At 43.3% G+C, this 23,766-nt stretch overlaps 1 protein-coding gene across 1 annotated transcript in view; it reads right to left on the bottom strand.

Annotated features, from left to right (window-relative positions):
• Positions 1-23,766, bottom strand: part of IFT81 (intraflagellar transport 81) — a 65,683-nt gene that overhangs the window by 9,331 nt on the left and 32,586 nt on the right. The window contains exons 11-16 of the mRNA XM_056107153.1: positions 11,573-11,722; positions 8,666-8,794; positions 6,833-6,922; positions 3,375-3,461; positions 1,240-1,311; positions 1,072-1,157 (exon numbers count right to left, since the gene is read on the bottom strand). Of these exons, the coding sequence (XP_055963128.1) occupies positions 1,072-1,157; positions 1,240-1,311; positions 3,375-3,461; positions 6,833-6,922; positions 8,666-8,794; positions 11,573-11,722 (614 nt within the window). The remainder of the gene's footprint in view (positions 1-1,071; positions 1,158-1,239; positions 1,312-3,374; positions 3,462-6,832; positions 6,923-8,665; positions 8,795-11,572; positions 11,723-23,766) is intronic.

Here is a 23,766-nt window from a genome sequence, read left to right as displayed (position 1 = left end):
ACTTACATTTTTCTAAACATATTGCCTCAACAACAACAAATTTTTTTTAATTAAAAAAAATTAATTAAATTTTGGAGCGATAGCACAGCGGGTAGGGCGTTCGCCTTACAAGCGGCCAACATGGCCGACCCGAGTTCGATTCCTCCGCCCCTCTCGGAGAGCCCGGCAAGCTGCCGAGAGTATTCGATATGCCAGACACAGTAACAACCAAGTCTCCAATGGAGACGTTACTGGGCCTGCTCGAGCAAATCGACGGGGCTGGAGCGATAGCACAGCGGGAAGGGCGTTCGCCTTACACGCGGCCAACATGGCCGACCCGAGTTCGATTCCTCCGCCCCTCTCGGAGAGCCCGGCAAGCTACCGAGAGTATTCGATATGCCAGACACAGTAACAACAAAGTCTCCAATGGAGACGTTACTGGGCCCGCTCGAGCAAATCGACGATCAACGGGAGGGCCTTTACCTTTACCTTTTACCTTTACCTTTAAACCCTCTACTATCTTCCTGGCCTCCACACTTAATTTTGTGCAAAGATGTTAAGGAATAACACTACAGACTTAGGAAATATTCTCAGTCTCAGAGGAAGCAAGAGTTGGGAATGACTTTTTCCTGCACACTCTCATGTACCTTTTGCATTCTGAATACTGTGCATATAAAACATCTGTTCTAAAACAAGTGAAGTGGGGCTGGAGCGATAGCACAGCGGGTAGGGCGTTCGCCTTACACGCGGCCAACATGGCCGACCCGAGTTCGATTCCTCCGCCCCTCTCAGAGAGCCCGGCAAGCTACCGAGAGTATTCGATATGCCAGACACAGTAACAACAAAGTCTCCAATGGAGACGTTTCTGGGCCCGCTCGAGCAAATCGACGATCAATGGGAGGGCCTTTACCTTTTACCTTTAATTAAAAACAACTTATGCCTTCCAAGTGGCTGACAGGTTTTGGTTTCTGGTGTGGTCTTGTGGGGTGGGACTGGAAGGCCCCAGACAGAAAAATCTTTAAAACTCATTCATAAAACTTCCACAGATAAAAACATGAAGTGATCAAATACAAACACAATGCCTGTCCTTGCCTGATCGCCTTTCTCTTCTCCTGCTGGTCGGAGGAGACGTACGCCTTCATCTCATCTGTAGCTCGACGAAGCTGCATTTCTAGGTTCTAGGTGGCAAAGTTTCAGGACGTTAAGGCCTTGATAGAAGTAAGTCTCAGAAAAGTTTGTGATGCACTATCTTTTTCTTACCTTAATCATACAATTTGTATAATGGTATCTACTTTCTTCTTGAAGACATTCTTCACGGAGTCCTCTGACTTCCTATAATATACAACGTATGATTCTATTTATTTTATTTTTTTGTTTTTGACCCACATCCAATGGTGCTCAGGGTTTACTCCTGGATTTGTACTCAAGGATCACTCCCAGCGGAGCTGGGGGAACGGCCATATGTGGTCCAGGAATTAAACCAGGGTCAGCTGCATGCAAGGTAAGCACCCTCCCTGCTGTGCTATCATTTGAACCCCACAACATAATTTTATTTATTTATTTATTGGTTTTTTGGGTCACACCTGGCTCTGCACTCAGGAATCACTCCTGGCTGTGCTTGGGGGACCATCTGGAATGTGGGGATCAAAACCAGGCCGTCTGCATATCCTCCCCACTGAACTATCGCTCCAGCCCCCACAACGTAATTTTATTTTATTTTACTTTTTGGCTTTTTGGGTCACACCCGGCGATGCACAGGGGTTACTCCTGGCTTTGCACTCAGGAATCACTCCTGGCAGTGCTCAGGAGACCATATGGGCTGCTGGGAATCGAACCCGGGTCGGCCACATGCAAGGCAAACGCCCTACCCGCTGTGCTATCACTCCAGCCCCCACAACACAACATTATTTTAAATGGGCAATAGTACTGAAAAAATGATCAAACGCAGAGGATGACTTTATAAAATAAAAGAATTGCCATCAGATTCATTTCTCTTGTGACTATAGCTTTGTTTACTATGACATACAAAACTGTAATCTGTTCTAGAGTTCCTTACGTGATCTCAAATTGTCCCATTTGGTTACTCATTTTTAAATACTCACTGTGTAGTCCTAGGAATATAGCAGTGAGCCAGACAGTTAGGTCCCTGCTCTTATTCGAGTACAGGAAACAAATGTCAGCATTTCATATGAGCATAAATACTATAAAGAAAATTCAGGGACTGGAGCAATAGCACAGCGGGTAGGGCGTTTGCCTTGCACGCGGCCAACCCGGGTTCGATTCCCAGCATCCCATATGGTCCCCTGAGCACTGCCAGGGGTAATTCCTGAGCGCAGAGCCAGGAGTAACCCCTGTGCATTGCCAGGTGTGACCCAAAAAGAAAAAAAAAACCAAAAAAAAAAAAAAGAAAATTCAGCAGCAAAATGCTTAGGATCGCTAACCAGTCAATGTTAGCATGATAAGAGGTATGTAGGAAGAGGTGATGATTAGGCTGAGACCCAAAAGGATGAAAAGGAGAGTGAGGCAGAGATGGGAGCAGCATGTCACAAAAAGAAAACCACGATGGGAACGGGTCAAATAAGAAAAAGGCTGGGGGCTGGGGAGGGCTGGGCTGAAGTGATAATACAGCCTTGCACAGGCCAACCCAGTTTGATCGCCAGCACCACATACGGCCCCCTGAGCGGCCCCCCTGAGCCCTACCAGGAGTGACCCCAGAGCCTGCAGTAAGCCCTAAACACTTCAGGGTATGACCCAAAACAAATGGGGAAAAAAACCAAAAAAAACAAACAGGTGGGGTCAGAGAGAGAGAGAGAGAGAGAGAGAGAGAGAGAGAGAGAGAGAGAGGGAGTCAGGCACAGCACCACCAGGAGTGATGCCTGAGTGTAGCCAGGAGGAAGCCCTGATACCTCCCCCATCCCCCACCCCCCAAAAGGGGAAAGAAAAACAAGAAAAAAAAGGTCAGTGTGACAGTGTGACGGAACCCCGTGGGTGAAGTCTGTGAGACCACAATCTGGGGTTAGATTTCAGACACCACAGAAAACTCCTGGCAGGTGCCCTGAGTTTTCACACAGGCTTCACTGGCTGCACACGGAGAATGAAGTTCTGGGGGGTCAGGAGTGGAGGAAGGAGACTGTAGAGACACTGCAGGAGTTCAGAAGAGATATCATGCGGCCTGGACATTGGTAGTTTTTTAAAATCTGTGCTCAGGTTAGAAACAAAAAAGGAGTTTACACTTCAGTTTGACAAAATAAAAATCTCTGGAATGAGGGAATGAAGGAATCAAACTCGGGAGTTGAGGGTAAAGATCTGGGAATATTCTGATGGCGTCTATATATATATATATATATGCACATACCAGTTTCCGCTAAGGTTTTGCACTCGGAACTGTCTCTTACCTGCTCTAGCTTGGACCGATTGCTCTCGAGGCCCGCTGCACAGCTATCATACTGCGATTTCTTCTCATCACACTCCTGGGTTAGTTCCTGGTATGGAAAGGGTAAAGAAAGAAGCGAAACGCAAAGGCCGAAAATGTGGCTCAGAAACAATGCATGCCCTTGTCAAGCTGGTAACTTAACTCTAAGCTTCTTGGCATATTTACTTATATGACCAGGGACACTGGCAAATATGACAGAAAAAGGTGCTGGTAAACAAGATCAGCTACCACAATTTAAGCTGTATGTTGGGGTCTCTGTCAGGAGTTGGGGAAACAACAGTGAACAAGAGAGTCCAAAACCCTTCAGGGAATGTTCAGATAAGTAAACAGGCTGCTGAGTGCTCTTCTGGGCAAGATAGTGTTACAGGGGCACCCGGGATTCTCACCATATGTTCTCAGGTCTGGGGATCACTGGGGACAACTTCCTGGAGAAACCGATACCCCAAATCAAAGTATTAAGGATTAGTAAGAGTAGTTAGAGGAAAGGTAGACGAGGAAAATGTTGACAGAAGTACAATATTGTGTAGAAAGGTTTAGAAGAAATCTTTATGAAGAAAGAAGATAAACTACTTAGGACACGCAAGTTATTTTCTTATGGTAGAATATGTCTGGGAAATATTTAAAAAGAAGATGAAAATCTCAGCAGAGACTTGATCAAAACTTTGTAAACCATCTAGCTGAGCTTTATCCATGATAAGAGCTGAATTTCACACCCCCCACCCCCTTGAGGTAGGTATTAATTTCCCTCAGTTGCTGGAGAATGTTCAGAGAGGTCGGGTATCCCTGCCAAAGATCGTACTCTGGAAAGAGGTGCCAGAATGTGAATTCAGACTATGGAAATAGTTTCAAACTCCTCTGATACAATATTTTGAATTAGATACACTAAAAATATTTTACTTATAAGTATCTAGAAACACTAAAAGTACCTACAAATACTTGGTAAGGTACAGTAAATATCCTTTCAGTAGAGAGTTGAACTGAACTCTCGGTAAGAAAGAGGGATCAGTTACCAGGGAAACAGAAGATACCACCTGCGGTTACCATGGCGAAGGGGCTGGGGACAGTCCACCATGTTTAACAGAGGGATCATGTCCAGGCAGAGCAGAAGACAAAGCTTTAGCCTGGGCAGAGTATGAAGTTAGAACCCATAATTCCAAGTTATTTTTCAAAGCAGAATCTGTGGATGAAGGGTTAACAGCAGGTGTGAAGGGATGGTGAGCAGGTGAGCCCAGCCCAGAAAGCTATGGTTCAATAAGTCGGTTTTCCTGAAACTGGTCTGTTAACACAAATGGGTATTGGAGGCTTCCCTTCCTTATGTGGAACTCCATTTTGTTTGAGGTGACTGCAGTAGTGCCAAAAATTGGTGGGTGAAAAGGAGGTGTGACTTTTGTGTGTCGAAGTCAATTCCTGAAAACTCAGACTCTTGTGAGAAACAGTTGTACACACCCTAAGTGGGAGGAGGGGCAGCGGAGGCTGCATAAGACAGAGGTACACTGAACCCCGTGGGTGTCACAATGGAAGGAAGATACCACAGCACAAGTGGAAACTTTCTACTCATGACCTCCTTTTGTTGGAGAAAAAGCAACACGGTGAGAGCTACTAGAAACACCTCAGATTAATCACATGATTGATTCTAAATTAAGTTTTGGTTATTGTATATTCAGAAAGCTTTTATGGTTGCCAAATTTTTCACCACCTCCATATTCAATTACACAATTCCAGAAAGGGGTTGCAGCCCATGGCTTAAGATGCTGGATTAAAGGCTGGAGCGTGGACAGCTGGTAGGGAGCTTGCCTTGAACACGTCCAACCAGGCTCTATCCTGGCACTGATACACACAGGCTCTCTCTCACCCCCACAAGCCTCACCAGAAGTGACTCCTGAGCACAGAGTCAGGAGTAAGCCCTGAGCACAGCTGAGCACGGTCACCACATCAGGAACCAACAATGAGGTTAGGGTATTCTACATATTTTCCTCACTATCACCTATGGATTCAGATCTCATATAGAGGACTTTAATCAATATTGATTTGACTTTAGTGCATGATGTTAGAAAGGGTTCTGTTTTTTTTTTTTTTTGCATGTGACTGACCAGGTTTCCCAGCGCCATTTGTCGAAGAGGCTTTCACTGCTCCACTTCATATTTTTTGCTACTTTATGAAGATTAGCTGTCCATATACCTAATGTTCTATCTATGGACTCTCAATTCTTTCTACTAGTCTGAGCGTCGGTCCTTATTCCAGCACTCTCTTTTGATGGCTACAGCTGTATTCTCGTACCATACTGCTCTGATGACTACAGCTTCCTAGTGTAGTTTAAAGTAGGGGAGAGAGGAGCCTCCCATCTTCTTTATGTCTCAGGTGTGCTTTGGCTATCCAGGCCCAATATAAATTCCATATAAATTTTAACAGCTTAAAAATGTCATGAGTATTTTAACAAAGACCACACTAAATCTGTACAATGCTTTAGGAAAGCTGGTCACTTTGACAATATTAATTCTTCCAATCCAGGGGGATGTGTTTCCATTTTCTAATTTCCTCTTGTATTTCCTTTAGTGGGGTTTTATAATTTTCACTGTATAAGACTTTACCCTCTTTTATTAAGCTGATTCTCAGTTACTTTATTTTCTAAGGTACAATTGGGAATGATATCTATATTTATATAGATATATATAGATCATATTTGTAGCCACTCTGCTCCTCATATAACTGTTCCAGTTCACTAATCCAATGTTAACTTGTCACCACTTGTTGGCAGATTTGGAACTTTTACCTGGCCACAGAATGTGACTTTATATTTAGAGTGCTCATATGCATATGACTGAAAGCCAAGATTCAGTCTTTCTGCAACCTTGATTTTTTTTTTTTTTAACTGGAAGGGAAAAATTTAATCCAGCCTTTCTTGGCAATGAAAATTTCTTAAAAGACAAAAATGGCAGCAAGGACTCTAGATAAAAATACTGCCATAGTTAACAATCAAAATACTGCATGCCCTGTAGTGTCTGATGCACCCATGATTTCAGTTTAAACCTCTTTTCTTCTCTTCCCAATAATAGCAAAACCACAAAAAATTTTAAGTCATAATACTCTCTTTTGTAGAAGCATACCAATAAAATACTAAAACCAGCAAGAATAATTTATCTAAAAGTTACCTAAGTAAAACAGTCAGGATACTAGCTAGAATACCTGAATAAGATAAAGAGTGAAAGTATATTGGGCCAGAGAGATAGTACAACAGGCAGGGTTCTGGCCTTGTATGAGGCTGACGCGGGTTTGATCCCCAGCATTCCCTATGGTCCTCCGAGCACTGCAAGAAGTGATCCCTGAACACAGAGCCACAAGGAACCCTCAGCACTGGGTGTGGCAAAGAAAATAAAACAAACAAATAAACAGCAGTCAAACTAGTATAAAAATCAAACTTACTTGACATTTTTGTCGCAACTGTCGTAGTTCTTTTATAACTGGGGCTAGAGCTGACTTCTTCTCAGATACCAGTGAATTCAGCTTTTTCACCTGTCATATAACCAAAAGACATGACATCAAAAATTTCAAAATGTGTGAAAAAATGAAAAATCAACGTTCATTGATTTAAAGAAGGCCTTTGATTCTGTTGAGACGGAAGCGGTCATAGAAGCCCTAGCCAATCAGGGCGTACAAACTCAATACATCAGGATCCTTCGTGAGCTCTATTGCGGATTCACTACCAAGATCTCACCATTCTACAAAGAAGTAATCATCCATATCAAGAGAGGGGTTCGGCAGGGTGATACCATTTCACCAAAACTCTTCAGTGCCACCCTCGAGAACATCATGCGACGGCTAGAATGGGAAAACATGGGAGTGAAGATAGATGGTCGGCAACTACACCACCTCCGCTTTGCTGATGACATCGTTCTAATAACACCAAACATCAACCAAGCGGCACAAATGCTGAACAACTTTGACCGTGAATATGGAAAGGTCGGACTACAGCTGAATCTTGCGAAGACAATGTTTATGAGAAACAGCCTTGTTCCTGACGCTCCATTCGCTCTCAACGGAACCACCATCTCCGAATGCAACAGTTATATATACCTGGGTCGAGAAATCAACATGATGAATGACCTGGCACCTGAGTTGCGCAGGAGGAAGAGAGCGGCTTGGAATGCCTTCAAGAGCATTGAAGAAATAACTAAAAGGACAAAGAACCTCCAGCTACGAGCACATCTCTTTGATTCCACTATTCTTCCTGCATTAACATATGCCTCAGAGACCTGGACCCTACGAAAACAGGATGAGAACACTATTCGGGTCTCTCAAAGAGGAATCGAAAGAACTATGCTTGGAATATCACGATTCACTCAAATGAGAGATAGAATCCGGAGTTCTGATCTTCGTCAACGCTCAAGAATCAGGGACGCTGTCTCATTTGCCAAGACATCAAAAATCAGATGGGCTGGACATGTAATGAGGTTTACAGACAACCGCTGGACTAGAGCCATTACTGATTGGATTCCACGAGACATCAAAAGATCACGTGGACGCCCACCTATAAGATGGTCAGACTTCTTCTTCAAGACCCTAAATGATCGGTTTGAGGCTCTACATGTTCCTAAAATGAACAGATACCATTGGGCTACGCTAGCACGCAACCGGGATGAATGGAGACGTTACTGGCACCCGCTCGAATAAATCGATGAATAACGGGGATTAAGTGATTAAGTGATAAGTGAAAAAATGGGAAGAAGAGATGAGCTGAAACTTCTTCCCAGATGACATATAGACGGCTAACAGGTGTAGGAATAAATGCTCTGCATTACTCGTCATCAGAGAAATGCAAATCAAAAAATCATCAATGAGTTATCACCCTACACATAAAACAAACAAATGAAGTTCAATCCAGAACTTCCTGCTGTGCTGAAAGTCAACCTCCAGGAGACCCAGAGGGTGCAGGCGAGTGGCTCGGTTAGCGGAGGTGAGCCGCCCAGCATGGATGGCAGGTCCTTACCAATAAGGCCCTCGCTGTCCCAGGAAAGATGGAGAGAGCCTGGCGCCTGGCGAAGTAAGTAAATTCAAAACCCTTAAATTTGAAGAAACAAACACAGACAAACCTATGACAAGCTGAACAACTTCACAGGGATGAAAATTATCCAAGAGGTTGAGAAAGAGAGGAAAGAATCTAAACGAGGCTCAGAAGCGAACCTCTCAACGCTCCGCTGAAAACCACCCCCAGCCCCACGCACGCCTGCGCGTCTCAGGGGGAAGAGCGGGTCTCACCATCTCTGACATGTCGTCCAGCGTCCGCCCCTTCATCTCATCCACCTCGCTCTTCAGCGCCGACACTCTTTCCAGCTCTTCCTGCGTGTAACTATAGCCGGATATGCCCTTTTTCTCCTCGACAGCTTGCTGGAATGAAAGAATAAAAAGAGTACAAAAAGTAGCAGCCACAAGATGGGTATCAAAAACTTGATGATTCTTTCTGGGATATAAAAATTTACCATATTAACAATCAAGTTTTTAATTTAAAAAATTGATTTGGAATTCCAAAGAACAATCCTTAATGACTGTGAACAGCTAAATAGCTTTGTATGTTTCAAACTAAATTTTACTTGGCATTTTCAGGTGCATAAAAATATTTCTACTTTGGGGGCTGGAGCAACAGCACAGCGGGTAGGGCGTTGGCCTTGCACGCTGCCGACCCGGATTTGATTCCCAGCATCCCATATAGTCCCCTGGGCACCGCCAGGAGTAATTCCTGAGTGCAGAGCCAGGAGTAACCCCTGTGCATCGCTGGGTGAGACCCAAAAAGTAAAAAAAACCCAAAATCCCACTTTTGGCCTTAGAACAATGCTAGGTTATTTAGCACAGAGTCCAAAACATAGGAAAAACTCAATAAATATTTGATGAGCAAACGGTTTCTCATTTGCGTAACGAACTCTATTTCCTTCACTCTCCATCCAATATTTAGTATATACCTAAACATGCCTTGTACTGCACAACACACAAGCTATGTTGTGTGTCACACACACGACAATAAACAAAACAGGAAGGGAAAAGACCCTTTCATTACAGAGCTTGTGTCTAATGAGAGTGAAACAAATAAACAAAAAAAAGCAATAAGCAAAATACAGTGTGAGATGAGCATGGAATTGGAATCTCGAATCCCAGGGTGGTCAGGGGTCGTCCTGGGAAGATGACACCTAAGCAAAGCCCTGAAGGAAAGTGAGGGAATGCGCTGACAGATGCCAGGGATCAGCAAGCGCCAAAGACATAACGCAGAAGCATGCCTGACCTTCCCAGACAAGGGTTAGGGTGAGGCCAACGAAGCTGCAAATGAGGAGCAGGCGAGGCTGAGGAAAGGGTCCTACAGAAATCAGCGAGTTTGCTGAAACAAACTCACTTTACATCCACTGTCATTAGCATTCTCAAAAGTGTTTTACTTTAGATGACAGAATATATTGTTATCTTATTTTTAGGCAATAAAAGAGCCCGGATTATTTAAAGTCAGGTGGAGGCTTCCTGGAAGTTAGGAAAAGAAAAGGCCATGGGGCAAAGGGTTCGGGGAGATGCTTGGGCCACGCTTATCTGGGCTCAGTGCTCGGGAACGACCCCTCATGGTACTCGAGAGACCATAAGGGTGCCAGGAATTCAGACCAGGCTGAGTCCCATGCAAGGAAAGCACTTTAACCCTGGTGGCAGAGTAGAATTTCTGAATAATCATTTTCTGTGCTGAAGACGTAGCTCCATACACAGTACCTGCCTCAGGTGTCGAAGGTTCTGGGTTCAACCCCAGGACCCACGCCAACAAAAATTATAGGTGGAATCTATTATGTTTGATTCAAGGTAAATCCTCAAACTTAAATTCCCTAGAATCAAAGGTGTTTAAGAAGTCCGAAACGATCATCTGGCCAGCAAAACAAAACTGGTTGTAACTTCATTCCTCTCTACCAGATAACTGCTAACTGGTCAACCTGATAAAATTAACTCCTTGTTGATGAAAGAAAAAAAAATACAGTCTTCAATGGAAAAAACTGAGGAACTGGCATCTTAATGAGCACTGCTGTTAGAGGGCTTACTTTTGGCTGCACGCTTTTTTGACAACCAAGGCAAACATAAGGGAACAGGCCTGGAGACAAACCTCCACGTAGCGTCTTTCCGTGATATTTCTTGCCAAAGCTCTACGAAAGTGGCTGCCTAGAAAATTTTGCACAACAGGCCATGATAAATAACTATTTTACAGTCACCCTCTTGGTATGATCATTTTGTTCACATTAGCTAGCTAAACAAAAGAAAAGCCTACTTGAAATTAACTTCTATTAATAAAAAGGTAAAAGGTAAAGGCCCTCCCGTTGATCGTCGATTTGCTCGAGCGGGCCCAGTAACGTCTCCATTGGAGACTTTGTTGTTACTGTGTCTGGCATATCGAATACTCTCAGTAGCTTGCCGGGCTCTCCGAGAGGGGCGGAGGAATCAAACTCGGGTCGGCTTCTATTAATAATCCCCTCGAAAAAATTTAAAAAAAAATCCCCAAAGTCAACACACATTAAAAAGTTACTGTTTTCTGCTACAGCAAAAATAAATGAGTGGGGCTGGAGAGATATTACAGAGGGTAGGGCACTTGCCTTGCACGCAGCTGACCTGGGTTCCATATTTGGCATCCCATATGGTCCCTGAAACATTGCCAGGACTGAGTCCTGAGCACAGATCCAGGAGTGATCCCTGAGCACCACCGGGTATAGCTCAAAAAAACCTCCCAAAATAAAAATAAATGAGAGCCATAAAGCATTTATCTTACTCTGCCACTATGTGGGGCCCTGGGTTTGATCCCCAGAACCACACAAACACAGATTCCATTTATATGACACCTGTGTAATTAAAGACAATTAGTAATTTTGTGAATTTTTAAACAAAAACAATATCCTGGGGCTGAAGAGCTAGTACATTAGGGAAGGCACTTATCATATGTCAGTCTGGGTTTGAGCCCCAGCACCCATAAGATCCCCTAAGTCCCACTAGGAGTGATTCCTGAGCACAGAGCAGGAAATAAGCCCTGAGCACCGCCAGGTGTGGCCCCAGAACAAAAGAAAGAAGAAAGAAAGAAAAACAATCACCTCCATATAAAACTATAAAATATAAACCTCCTGGCATTTGTATTTCTAGCACCCCAATGTAATACTGTATTACCAGCTGATGCTGAATATTTTCATGACGTTGTTTAAGAAGTTCTTCTGTCCTCTGCAAAAGACCAAATTCAGCCTTAAATTCAGCTATTATTTGATGCTTCTTTTTGAAGACTGTACTCTTGCTTCGAAGTTTACTGACATATCGTTTGAACTGCAAAAGAACACAATTTGTAAAATAATAAAAATCTAAGTTCTAAAAATCACATATAATCTTAATATATTAGAAAACGTTTCTAATTAACATGTGTGCCACAAGTATCTAATAATAACATCATTAGAATATTTGAAAACCAGTCAATTAAAATACTGTTTATCTTAATTTTTTAGCTCTTCTAATATTATAAATACATATGTATAAACTACTCATTTGGGGTTTTATAAATAATGATGGGTGTGGTTCAAAGAAAAAACAAACAGAAAGGAACTGTCCTGTTTTATTTACTTATATGGACCACACCACAGTGCTCAGGGATCATTCCTGGCTCTGTGCTCAGGGATCACTCCTGGTGGGGCCTGGGGGATGTTATGCAGGGCCAGAGATCGAACCCGGATCAGCCATGTACAAGGCAAGAGCCCTACCCACTGTAATATCTCTCTGGCCTGTTCTGTTCTATTTAAACATATCAAGACAAAAATAAGCTTCTATGTATCTAATAGAAGATACATAGATACATCATTAAAAAGTCAGCCATTTTAATGACTATTTCTTTTTATGGTTAAATTTTGAAGGGTTGTAAATAATGAAAATTATTAATAAATTATGTATATTCACTATCCCAACACAAGCTCCATGTTGGTATTCTTCATTCAAAAAAATTTGGGGGCAATCTCCCAAGCAATGCTCAGGAGACGCCGGGGCTCTTTCTGGCAGTTCTTACAACTTGGCTGGTGGTTCAATGCCAGGGTCTGAGACTATGGTACTGCTTACACGCTGATGGTGCCAGGGATTACCTGCCAGCCAAACCCCGTGACCTGGAGCCTCCAGGCCTGCTGCCAGCAATGCTTAAGGAACTATGTGGTGCTGGGGATCCGACCAGGGTTGGCCACATGCGAGGCAAGCACCTAAAGGCCTAGACTAGCTCTCTGGCCACCTTTCTTTGAATTTTTATGGCTAAACCTAAGGTCAGTAAAGCTAAATTGTGGGTGGTAAAATAGGAAGTACAGTTCTATTTATGGTTTTTATATTTAATTTAAAAATTGCTTAAAAATTTTTATTGGATCACCATGAGAACAGTCACAAAGTCTTTCAGTTTAAGTCTCAGTCGGCCATACAATGATCAAACACCCGTACAAATTTAGGGTTTTTTTTTTCTTTAAAGGAAAACGGATTCTTAAATATACAAAGAGATTCACTAAATACAGCAAGATTAAAAATTCTTCACATAAAAACAACTGTCTACTTCCTAACTTAGATATCTTTTCTAACTCTACCCAAGCTTTGAAAGAAATGAAGAAAACATAGGATTTTACACAGAGCAAATTCAAAATATTTTTCTATTCATGATTAAGTTAATTTTAATATTAAGGAATCCAGCCCACACACAGCAAAATATCAATGGCTAGACTACAGAAACAGCTTTAAAATTTTAAGTCATACCAATGTAGCTAGAGTCTAATAACTTGCAAAATTTCCTTTTAAAGAATAAATGTGTAAGCCTGACATAACAGACTCAATCCCTAGAGTAACTATATGTTCTATTAAAAGTGTCCTGGGAAAAGTGCCCAAAATGAAATCAACCCTGTTCATCTGCTAGCCTCTGTATTGTCTAGGCCAAATTTCCTCTTCTCTATCTTGCTGTGCTCCAGAACTATTTTTAAAAGCTAAAAACTATAAACGTTTTTGGGAAAAGAACAAACGTGCCAATTACACAACGTGCTCTATGCGCTATGGGATATTATTTGACATCCGCCAGATGAAGGGAAGGGTCTGCGGGCTCGCTTCAGCCACCAGTCAACAACCGAGCGAAGCGGACCACTAAGAGGGCTCCACTACCCGGTGAATCAGAGCAAAGGAAAGATCTTGTTGATGTTTTTCTTCCATTGGAAGGGTCTTTTATTATGTCGATGTTAGGTATTTCTAAAATTTCAAACTATTTTTTAAAAATGATGAACACACTAGATCTTCAGGCACATTTAATAAGTTCTATGGACACATTTCCAGAAATTATCAGAGGAATGAGCATGGGTTTTGACACAGTCTTTCAAACTGTCCTTCAAAGGCACAGTACTTTTTTTATTATTATTATTATTTTTTGCTTTTTGGGTCACACCCGGCAATGCACAGGGGTTACTCCTGGCTCTGCGCTCAGGAATTACCCCTGGCGGTGCTCAGGGGACCATATGGGATGCTGGGAATCGAACCCGAGTCGGCTGCGTGCAAGGCAAACACCCTAGCCGCTGTGCTATTGTTCCAGCCCAGTACTTTTATTTTATTAATTATTTTTTTAATGACTTAGCTCTGCACAGCACCTTGGCTTAAGATGGTATGGTGCTTTTTATTTTTTTATTTTTATTTTATTATTATTATTTTTTTGCTTTTTGGGTCACACTCAGCGATGCACAGGGGTTACTCCTGGTTCATGCTCTCAGGAATTCCTCCTGGACATGCTCGGGGGACCATATGGGATGCTGGGAATCGAATCTGGCTCGAGCCGCATGCAAGGCAAACGCCCTACCGGCTGTGCTATCACTCCAGCCCCGGTACAGTGCTTTTTAAATGTGTAGATTTGATAAGTAAAATAGTATCAGTTGTATTTCTTTACTGGGAAACTTCATATATTTGCCAATTAATTGTGTATTTTTTCAGGGGTTTTTTTGTTTTGTTTTGTTTTGTTTTGTTTTGCTTTTTGTGTCACACCAGGCAAGGCACAGGTGTTACTCCTGGCTCTGTACTCAGGAATTACTCCTGGCGGTGCTCAGGGGACCATATGGGATGCCGGGGATAGAACCTGGGTCAAGCACGTGCAAGGCAAATGCCCTACCCGCTGTGCTATAGCTCCAGCCCCCAGTTTTATTTTTTGAGCCTGTTTTTCCCCCTATGGATCTGCTGTTGTTTGGGCCACACCCAGCTATGCTCAGGACTTACTCCTGGCACTGCTCCAGTTAACACTCTGGATGTGGCCTGGGGGACTATATAGGTTGTCAGGGGAATCAAACCCATGGAAGCTGTACGCATGGTAAACGCCTTCCCTCCTATACTTTCTCTCTGGCCCTTCCTGGGATTTTTAAAAATGATTCTCAAATTTTATGGACTCAGTAACCCTTTACATTTAGAAAAATCGTTTTAAGTTTTACTGAGGTGAAGTACAATAGTATTTGTGTGTGTGTGTGTGTGTGTTGGGATACACCCAGTTGTGCTCAGGGCTTCGGCTTCCTCCTTTCAGGGTCAGGGGATCACATATGGTACCAAGGGCTGAATCTGGGTCGGCTGAATGCAAGGCAAGTGCCTTTCCCACTGTGCTCCCTCGCTGGTCCCGCTCCTCACATGTTTAAAATAAGCTTTTAAAAACATCAGTCACAAATGGAATAAAATGTTTGCAACACATTAAACCACTAAGGGAGGCAGGGTCAAGATGGCAAAAGACAACAATTTGAGAGTCCGTGTGAGATCCTGAAGCAGAATCACCCGCCCCTCAAAAAAAAACCCAAAACAGATTAGGGGCTAGAGAAATAGCACAGAGGTTGTACTGCATGCTTTGCACGCAAGATCCCTGGATTCAATCCCTGGCATTATATGGTCTTCTGAGCACTGTGCTGGGGGATCACCCCTGAGCACTATCTGGTATAGACCAAAAACAAACGAGTAACCAAATTAAATGCAGAGTACTGCATGCAACTCTGCTGAAGTTCCTGGGAAACCCAGCAGCCATCTCGGGGAGATTCTCCACCGTGGGACGAGTAACAGCTGAGCAGCTGACATATAAGGCGTGCGAGAAAACAGAGACTGCTAGAGTGTAGAACTTTTCCAGGCCAGGGGGACGGGAGAAATCAGAGACGGCTAAAGTGCACAACGTTTCCCCGGGAAAAGGCGGCAGCACGCAGAAGACCTGCGCCCCAGCCTCACAGAGCCTGGTCAGGAGGAAGGAACTGGGTCAAGCCCGTGTCCACAGCCAACAGTGATGCAGAAGTGTGTCTGCCAGCGAGTCAGGAGCTCTGATCTCGTCCTGCACAGGAAGCAGTGCTCAGGCAAATTCTACCAGTCCAAGGGGTGGGCTACTGACATCTGCCTGCCTCGGGGAAACAAACGCAGCCCTCTGCCAATCACATCTGAGAGACGATGGGCTCGGGGTGAGGGCCTAGAGTGGAAAGGCAACAAACCCCCGCTGGCTGCTGTGCGCATGCTTAGGCCTGGTCAGGTTTGGGAGCGGACCGGATGCAGGGAACCACTACACCCTGGGAGGTACCAGGCCTGCTCCGAGATACAGATGCTACTGGCAGCGCCTGGCCATGAGTTCTCAGTTGCTACCCAAGCCTGTGGGACGCTGGTGCCACAGCCAGAGTCAGCCCTGGAAATGCAGATTCTGGGTGCAGCATAAGAAATACAGCTGAAACCACAACTTCCCAGGAGCGGGCCAGAGCAACACAGTCAAAGCCCCGTCTCTGAGTAGAATCCGGACTGTGAACAACGGCACACACAAGACCAGACCCTTCTCCCAGCCGCACGTGGCACCAGGCCAGTATGCAGCAGGGGAATTCACCTGCATCAACGGAGGGAAGGACGCCGTGCCCAAAAGTGTCTAAACTATCTGACAAACACGTCAAAGTGATGAGGGTCAGGGTGTTCACTGCACTGGGGATATGCGATAGATGAGATAGGCAATAGTCCCTCATGCATCAGACAAGAGCTCCAGCCGTGGAAGAGGAAGTATGAGAGACAGCGTGAGAAAACTTAGTCCAAAATCACTGAATGAAAAATACAGTAGGTAGGTGAACTAACAACAGAACACAGGGGGAGCAGGATGACAGTGGCCAGCCAGAGAGATAGTCTAGAGGTCGGGTGTTAACCTTGCACATATCCCAGGTTCAATCTCTGGCACCCCATGTTGCCCCTGGGTCTGCCCGGAGTGATCCCTGAATGCACAGCCAGGAGTGAGCCCTGAGCACCACAAGGTGTGGCTCAAAAAAAAAAATCAAACCAAAACAAACAAATATGTCAAGGAACAAGTCACTGTGCTTGAGGATAAGGTCAATGAAACCATCAAAAGGGGAAACATTAAGAAAAACAGAAGGGCAACAAGAGATGGGCCAGGGGTTAAGGGGTGTTCACCTTGCATATGGTCCCTGAGTAAAGCCAGGAATGATCCCTGAGTACAGAACCAGGAATAAGTCCAGAGCACTGATGGGTTTGGCTCAAAAATCAAAAAAGAAAAAAGAAAAATCTACAAAACACGAGAGATTTAAGATACAGTTTCAAGAGGAATAACGTTTTCAACATGGGAGTTCTAGAAGGAGAGCAAAAGAATGGGAAGAATGACTGGTTAAAGGAATGATAGCAGAGAACATTCTCCCTCTAAGGATGGAGTCATATATATGGATCCAAGAAGCTCAAAGTGTTCCAAACAAAATAAACCCAAATAGAAGAACAACAAAGCACACTGTAATTAAAATGGAAAAAGCCAAAGGTAGAGACAGAATTCTGAGAGCAGCAAGAGCAAAGCAAAAACTTTGTCAATGATACAAAACTTTTAAAAAGTTGAATCACTTTTTGAGATACAGTTACAAACGCTCATGATTAAGTTTCAGTCATACAAAGATTGAGCAACCATCCCTCCACCAGTGTGCATTTTCCACCACCAATGTTCCCAGTATCCTTCCCGCTGCCCCCACCCCATCCCACCCCCTGCCTCTGTGGCAGGCACCTTCCTTCTTACTCTCTCTCTACTTTGGAGCATCATGGTTTGCAATACAGGTACTGAGAAGCTATCATGTTTGGTCCATAGCCTACTTTCAGCACACATCTCCCATCCTGAGCGATCTCCCGTTGTTCATCTATTTTGACTCCTGGCTCAGGGCTGAGGCATCACTCTTAAGGCACGGTGGTCCTTAGGCAGGGCTCAGAGGGACCATCTGTGATGCTAGGGACCGAACCTGGGTCAGCTGTGTGCAAGGCAAGTGTCCTGCCTGCTGTACCATCATTCCAGCCCCTTATAGGACTAAATTAGAGAATCTAGAAATGGGTAGAGAATCCCAGAAGCTTCCAAGATTGAATCAGGAGGAAGTGAAAAATGTCAACAGACTAACTGCTAGTACAGAAATGAAACAGTAACCAAAAATCTCTCCAAAAACAAAAGCCTGAGCCCAGACTGCTTCACTAGTGCATTCTTCCAAATTTTCAAAGAGGATCTATTGCCTATCCACTATAAGCTCTCTCAGAAAACCTAAGAAACGGGAAATCTTCTGAACAGTTTCTCTGAGAACATTACCCTGATATCAAGGTGGGTAGAGACAATACTGAAAACAAAAACTGCAGACAAACAACCCTGATAAACAGGCAAGCAAAGATCCTCAAAAAATCTTAATAAACTGAATTCAACAGTATATTGAAAGGATCATACATCTGGGTTCGATACGCAAAGTCAACTAATGTGCTATACTACATCCACGAAAGGATAAAAATCATATGGTATCAATAGATACAGAGAAAACATCTGATAAGATTCAACACCCATCTATAATAAAAAAAAGACTCTTAAGAAAATGGGGTATGAGTAATTTAACTCAATATCATAAAGATCATATATCACAAACCCACAGATAACATCAAAAACAAATAATGGGCTAGAGCCATAGTACAGCAGATATGGTGCTGGCCTTGCTCTCAGCCAACCCAGGTTTGATCCCTGGCATCCCATATGGCCCCCTGAGCACCACCAGGAGTAATTCCTGAGTTCAGAGCCAGGAGGAACCCCTGAGCATCTCCGGGTATGACACAAAAGCCAAAACCAAACAAACCCCCCTCCCCCCAAAAAAACTGAAAGCCTTTCCTTTAAGATCAGGCACAAGCCAAGGATATTCCCTCTCACCGTTATTATTTAACGTAGTGTTAGAAGGCCTGGTCACAACAACTAGACAAAAGAAACGAAATAGACTCAAATCAGAAAAGAAGTCAAGCTACCACTATTTGCGGATGATAGAAGCATAAGAAGATACACATATACATAGACCCTGCTACAGTCTCCGCCAACAAATCTAGAAAACTTGAGTCAGAAGGAGGGCAAACACGGAACGACCGCACTCCTGTGAAGAGTATGAAGGAATGAGAAAGGGAATAGACAACAGCCAATGAAAATGAGACTTGAGACTCTGCCAAAAGAACTGAGTCTGTTAGGCGGGGGAGGGGGGGAGGCGAGGGAGAACCCAAGGAGGGAAGGATGAGACACGGGCAGTGGGCGTGGTGCCTGAAACATTAACACTACTGTAAATCATGGCACCTCATTATCAACATTTAAGGATTTGTAGCTAAATATATCAGTTAAACCCACAAATTGAGGCAGGCAATTCTGGGGGAACATGGATAAAATATTTTAATAGCTACTTCGTAGAAGAGAAAACCCAAATGGTCAATAAACGTACTAAAATGTATTTCCCTTGAGGGCCAGAGAAATAGTACACTGGACAGGGTGGTACTTTGCACAGGGCATTATGCCTGGCACCTCATAGGGTCTTCTGAGTCCTGCCAGGAGTGATCCCTGAGTGCAGAACTGGGTGTGGCCCCAGCCCCCCAACCAAAAAAAATAAAAGAAAATGTATCTGCTTCATTATTAATCAACTAATAATATAAATTAAAGCCATAATTTGATACCAGTTTAATGCCCTCTCAATTCACAGAGTCCTTCCGTGCTAGTGTTGGTAAAGACGCAGGGGACGTGGAAGCTATACACTACCGGGATATAATTGAACACAATCACTTAGAGCACTACTTGGCATATTTACTGAAGTTCACATAGTGTGGAGACAGAACAAGGATCAAGGCGCTTGCCTTGATGGTGTTTATCTGGGCTTAATCCCCACCATCACACATGTCGCCCGAACACAGCTGCGCATGATCCCTGAGTGCAGACCCAGGAGTAAGCCCTGAGCACAGTGGGTGGAGCACAGCGGGGTGGAGCGCCTCCAAAAACAAACAAACAAAAATAAAAACTGAAAAAAAATAATTTCAGGGGTCAGAGTGCAGAACTGGGTGTGGCCCCCAAAACACTCCTGGCAGGACTCGGAAGACACTTTACCTTTACAGTATAAGGTAAAGTTCTTGCTTTGCGTACAGCTGACCCCTGTTTGGTCCCCAGTACATGGTACCCCAGCATCCTGGGGTAATTGGGTGCACCCTGGAGGCCCCAATTACCACTAGGTGTGGCCCTGGAGGAACCCTCAAATACCCGAGGGGTGGTGCAGGTGATTGCCAGCACTGCAGGACATGAGCAGCACTGGCATCGAGCACTGTCCAGATGATCGAAAATTGCCAGGAGGGCACTCTGGGCCTCCCGACACTGTGGAAGACACCCCCCCCCCCAACTCCCCACTCCAATTTTGTTTTAAAGATTATTTGTAAAGAAGTCTGTCATAGGAGACAAGCAACAGATCCTAGGAACACTAAGAAAAAAGCCTTCTGTAGTGCATTAACTCAGGTTAATCAAGCAAATTTGTCATTACAGTGAACTACAAAGCTTGCCAACTGTGCAAAAACACCCACTAGAACTACTTTAGCACCAAACGTTAGGACCAGCACAAGTTTGTAATCTAGATTTGACAGTCATGAAAGAACAGCCATATTTCAGATACTGAAATCAGTAAGATTAATGCTTTACAGTGCTAGCTTCTTGTTTGGGTACCAATTTCACAGACTCGGTGTGTGTGTGTGTGTGTGTGTGTGTGTGTGTGTGTGTGTGTGTGTGTGTGTGTGGTCTAAATGGAATTTGACAGATGTTCTTTTTTTCTTTTATCCATTTAATTTGCTTTAGAAAGCTTAATGGTAATGATCAAGATCTGGGCTAGGATTTTTTTTTTCTTTTTCAGTCACACCCAGCGATGCTCAGGGGTTACTCCTGGCTCTGAACTCAGGAACTATTCCTGACAGTGCTCAGGGGACCATATGGGATGCTGGGAATCGAACGCACGTGCAAGGCAAATGACCTACCCGCTGTACTCTAGCCCCTGGGCAAGGATTTTTAATAGATAAAGCATCTAATTTCTGTAGGTATACAACCATTTAGTATGCTTCTCAAGCTTATCTGGAATTCTAAAATATAACTGGATTCCAGTCATCAGTCTGGGTATTTATTATGTGAAAACAAGAATCTGCTTCTGCTGAAAATTATCCTTACTATCTGGTGTGAAAACTATTTTCCACAGTAGTAACCCATGAAAGTTTTTCTCTCTCAAAGAGCCCAGCAAGCTACCGAGAGTATCCCGCCCATATGGCAGAGCCTGGCAAGCTACCCTTGGCGTATTGATTATGCCCAAAACAGTAACTATAATGGGCTTCATTCCCCTGACCCTGAAAGAGCCTCCAATAGGGCAGTGTTGGGAAGGATGAATAAGGAGAGGCTGATAAAATCTCAGGGCTGGGACGAATGGAGACGTTACTGGCACCCGCTCAAGCAAATCAATGAACAATGGGATGACAGTGATTCAGTGATACAGTGAATAACCCATAAGGACTTCCTAAAAACCATATAACAAGTACTCCACACTGCTGAGAATCACAAAGGGCGATTGTAAAAAATGTCTATTCTGGGGGTGCTGCCAGGCAGTACTTTGGTGAAAAGGTCATAGAGGATTCGGACTGAACCCGGGACTTTGGATACACAAGTGCTCTACTGCTGGGTCACATCCCCAAGCCCTGCCAGCTATTTCTATAAAGCACTGCTCCCGTTTTACACAGGAGAAACCCTATAAAGAAATAAATAACTCAGCAAAGTTTAGCAAGTTAGAGAAACTAGAATGAGTCCTTTGTCCTCAGAACCTTTTAGTTCAATATTCATGCTATTTTCCATTTATTATTTTTTGTTTGTTTAGTGCCACATCCAGTGATGCTCAGGGGTTACTCCTGGCTCTGTACCCAGGAATTACTCCTGGCGGTGCTCAGGGGGTCACGTGGGATGCCGGGATTGAACCTGGGTCAGCCACGTGCAAGGCAAATGCCCTACCTACTGTGTTATCGCTCTGGGCCCTATTTTCTACTTCTTATATTTAAATCATCCCACTGTCAGTTACTTCATCAAATGATTTATTAGCATATAAAACTACATAAGTTTATAAGCATAGAAAACTGTCTTAAAATACCCAGTGGTCAGAATTTGGGGCCTGGAGTTGGGAGGGTATTAAAAAAAAATTTTTTTTTTCAGTACTGGGGCTCAAACCCAAGCCTCTGCATACCAAGCAGGTACTTTACCCCTGAGCCACATTCTTGAACCTGATCACATTTTTTTTCACGCATCTGTCAGTATCTTATGTCTGATTTCAGAATTGCAGAATAACTGGGAAAGTTACTTTTCATGTCAAACTGCTAACTCATTTGGACCCTAATTTTAGAGCTGCTATTCGTTTTCAGGCAAAGAAAAACGTTTTAAAGCACTTTTTGTTGTCTGCTAAGATCATCACCTTTTCAACTCGCTCAACATAACGAGTGCCATATAAACATACTATTTTAACCTCTTCCAACCTGTTAGCAATACATTTTTAACTTTAAATTAGAAATTCTCACCACGCCAAGCATAAACACTGTAATTACCTACATATGGTACTGGGTTGTTAACTGCTACTTCTTTTGAGAGAGTCTATAATAAGCAATATGCTATATGCTGGTAGAAATCTGTCTGAAATGAGGCTTGCAGCACAGAAACAGCTCTCCCCAAAACAGTTAATCCTTCCATACAAGGCCTCTGTAATTTTATTATAAATCAAATCATCACCACACAGCTGTTACTAGACCACTTGTGGGGGTTTCAACTGCCACCCAATCAATTTCCTCCCCAAAAGATTTTTCGAGGAAAACTTTTCAATTTTTGGATTAAAACCGTGACATTACCTAGACTGCATTTATAATATAGTACTCATTTTACAGTGAATTGAACCAAATTAATTTAATTGTTTTGTTCCATCCCTTGGGAAAATTTTAGGGGCCTCGGTCCTCCTGTGAACTCTAAAGAGTGTAATGTGATTTGAAAGGGTCTAAAAATATCACAGGTTTGCCTGGGCTTACTTAGAAGGGTGGATGATTCAATTACAAGTGTCAAAATTTGGTTTCTAATTTTTCAGGATCTGACAGCTGCAGCAAATCTTGCCAGGATTCCCTCCTCTTCAATGTGCTTCATTTTGAAGTATTTAAAGATTTCATAATCTTTGCTATTTTGTTTGAGGATTTCTGTTGGGAGCTGTAGGATGAGTTGGTTGGTCCTTTCTTTTTTTTTTCTTTCTTTCTTTTTTTTTTATTGGTGAAACACCATGAGGTACAGTTGTAGATCCACAAATTTTTGTGCTTGTGTCTCGACTATACAATGATCAAACACCCAGCCCTCCACCAGTGCCCATTTCCACCACCATGGATAATATCACTCCCACCCCCAGGTTGGCCCTTTCTAAAGCTGTTTATAAATATTATTTGGCCAACTATATTTGTAAAGTAGCCATTAACTGCAAAGCAGCTTCTTGCAATGTCCTGGGAAGAAAACAGAAAGGATGGGTCGCGCCCTCCCCTTTGTTATTATTTTTACAGTATCACAATTGAAACCAGAGCCTTGACACATGCAATTTCTCCCCACTCCTAGACTCTTTATATATATATATAATAGATTATATATATATATATAATAGATTTTCAAGAGTAAATTTGAATGAATAATTTTAAAGTTAGGAATATAGTTTATGGCTTAAAAATTCATATAAGAATTTCCCAGGTTGGGAATAATTTAGTAGAAATAAATAGAAAAAGTGTCCGGGGGCCAGAGCAATAGTACGGTGGGTAAAAATTAAGGCAATAGACTTCTTCTCCTGGCTTTAGTCAGAGGTGGACTTGACCTGCAAGAAAATCTCTTGTCACTGAGAGGATAATTTCAACATTCAAGAATTTCCTATCTATGCCTGGAGTACAGAGAAAGATCAAGTGGTAGAGTGCACATGTAACATATCTGAGGCCCTCAGCTCTAACCCTCTCACCACATGCCCCCTTGAGCACTGCAGCGTGTCACCCCGAGAGCT

This window comes from Sorex fumeus, unplaced genomic scaffold (assembly GCF_029834395.1).
Source record: "Sorex fumeus unplaced genomic scaffold, SorFum_2.1 ptg000155l, whole genome shotgun sequence".
Taxonomy (NCBI): Eukaryota; Metazoa; Chordata; class Mammalia; order Eulipotyphla; family Soricidae; genus Sorex; species Sorex fumeus.
Note: the sequence above shows the minus strand (reverse complement) of the source record. Positions and strands in the feature narration are given on the sequence as shown.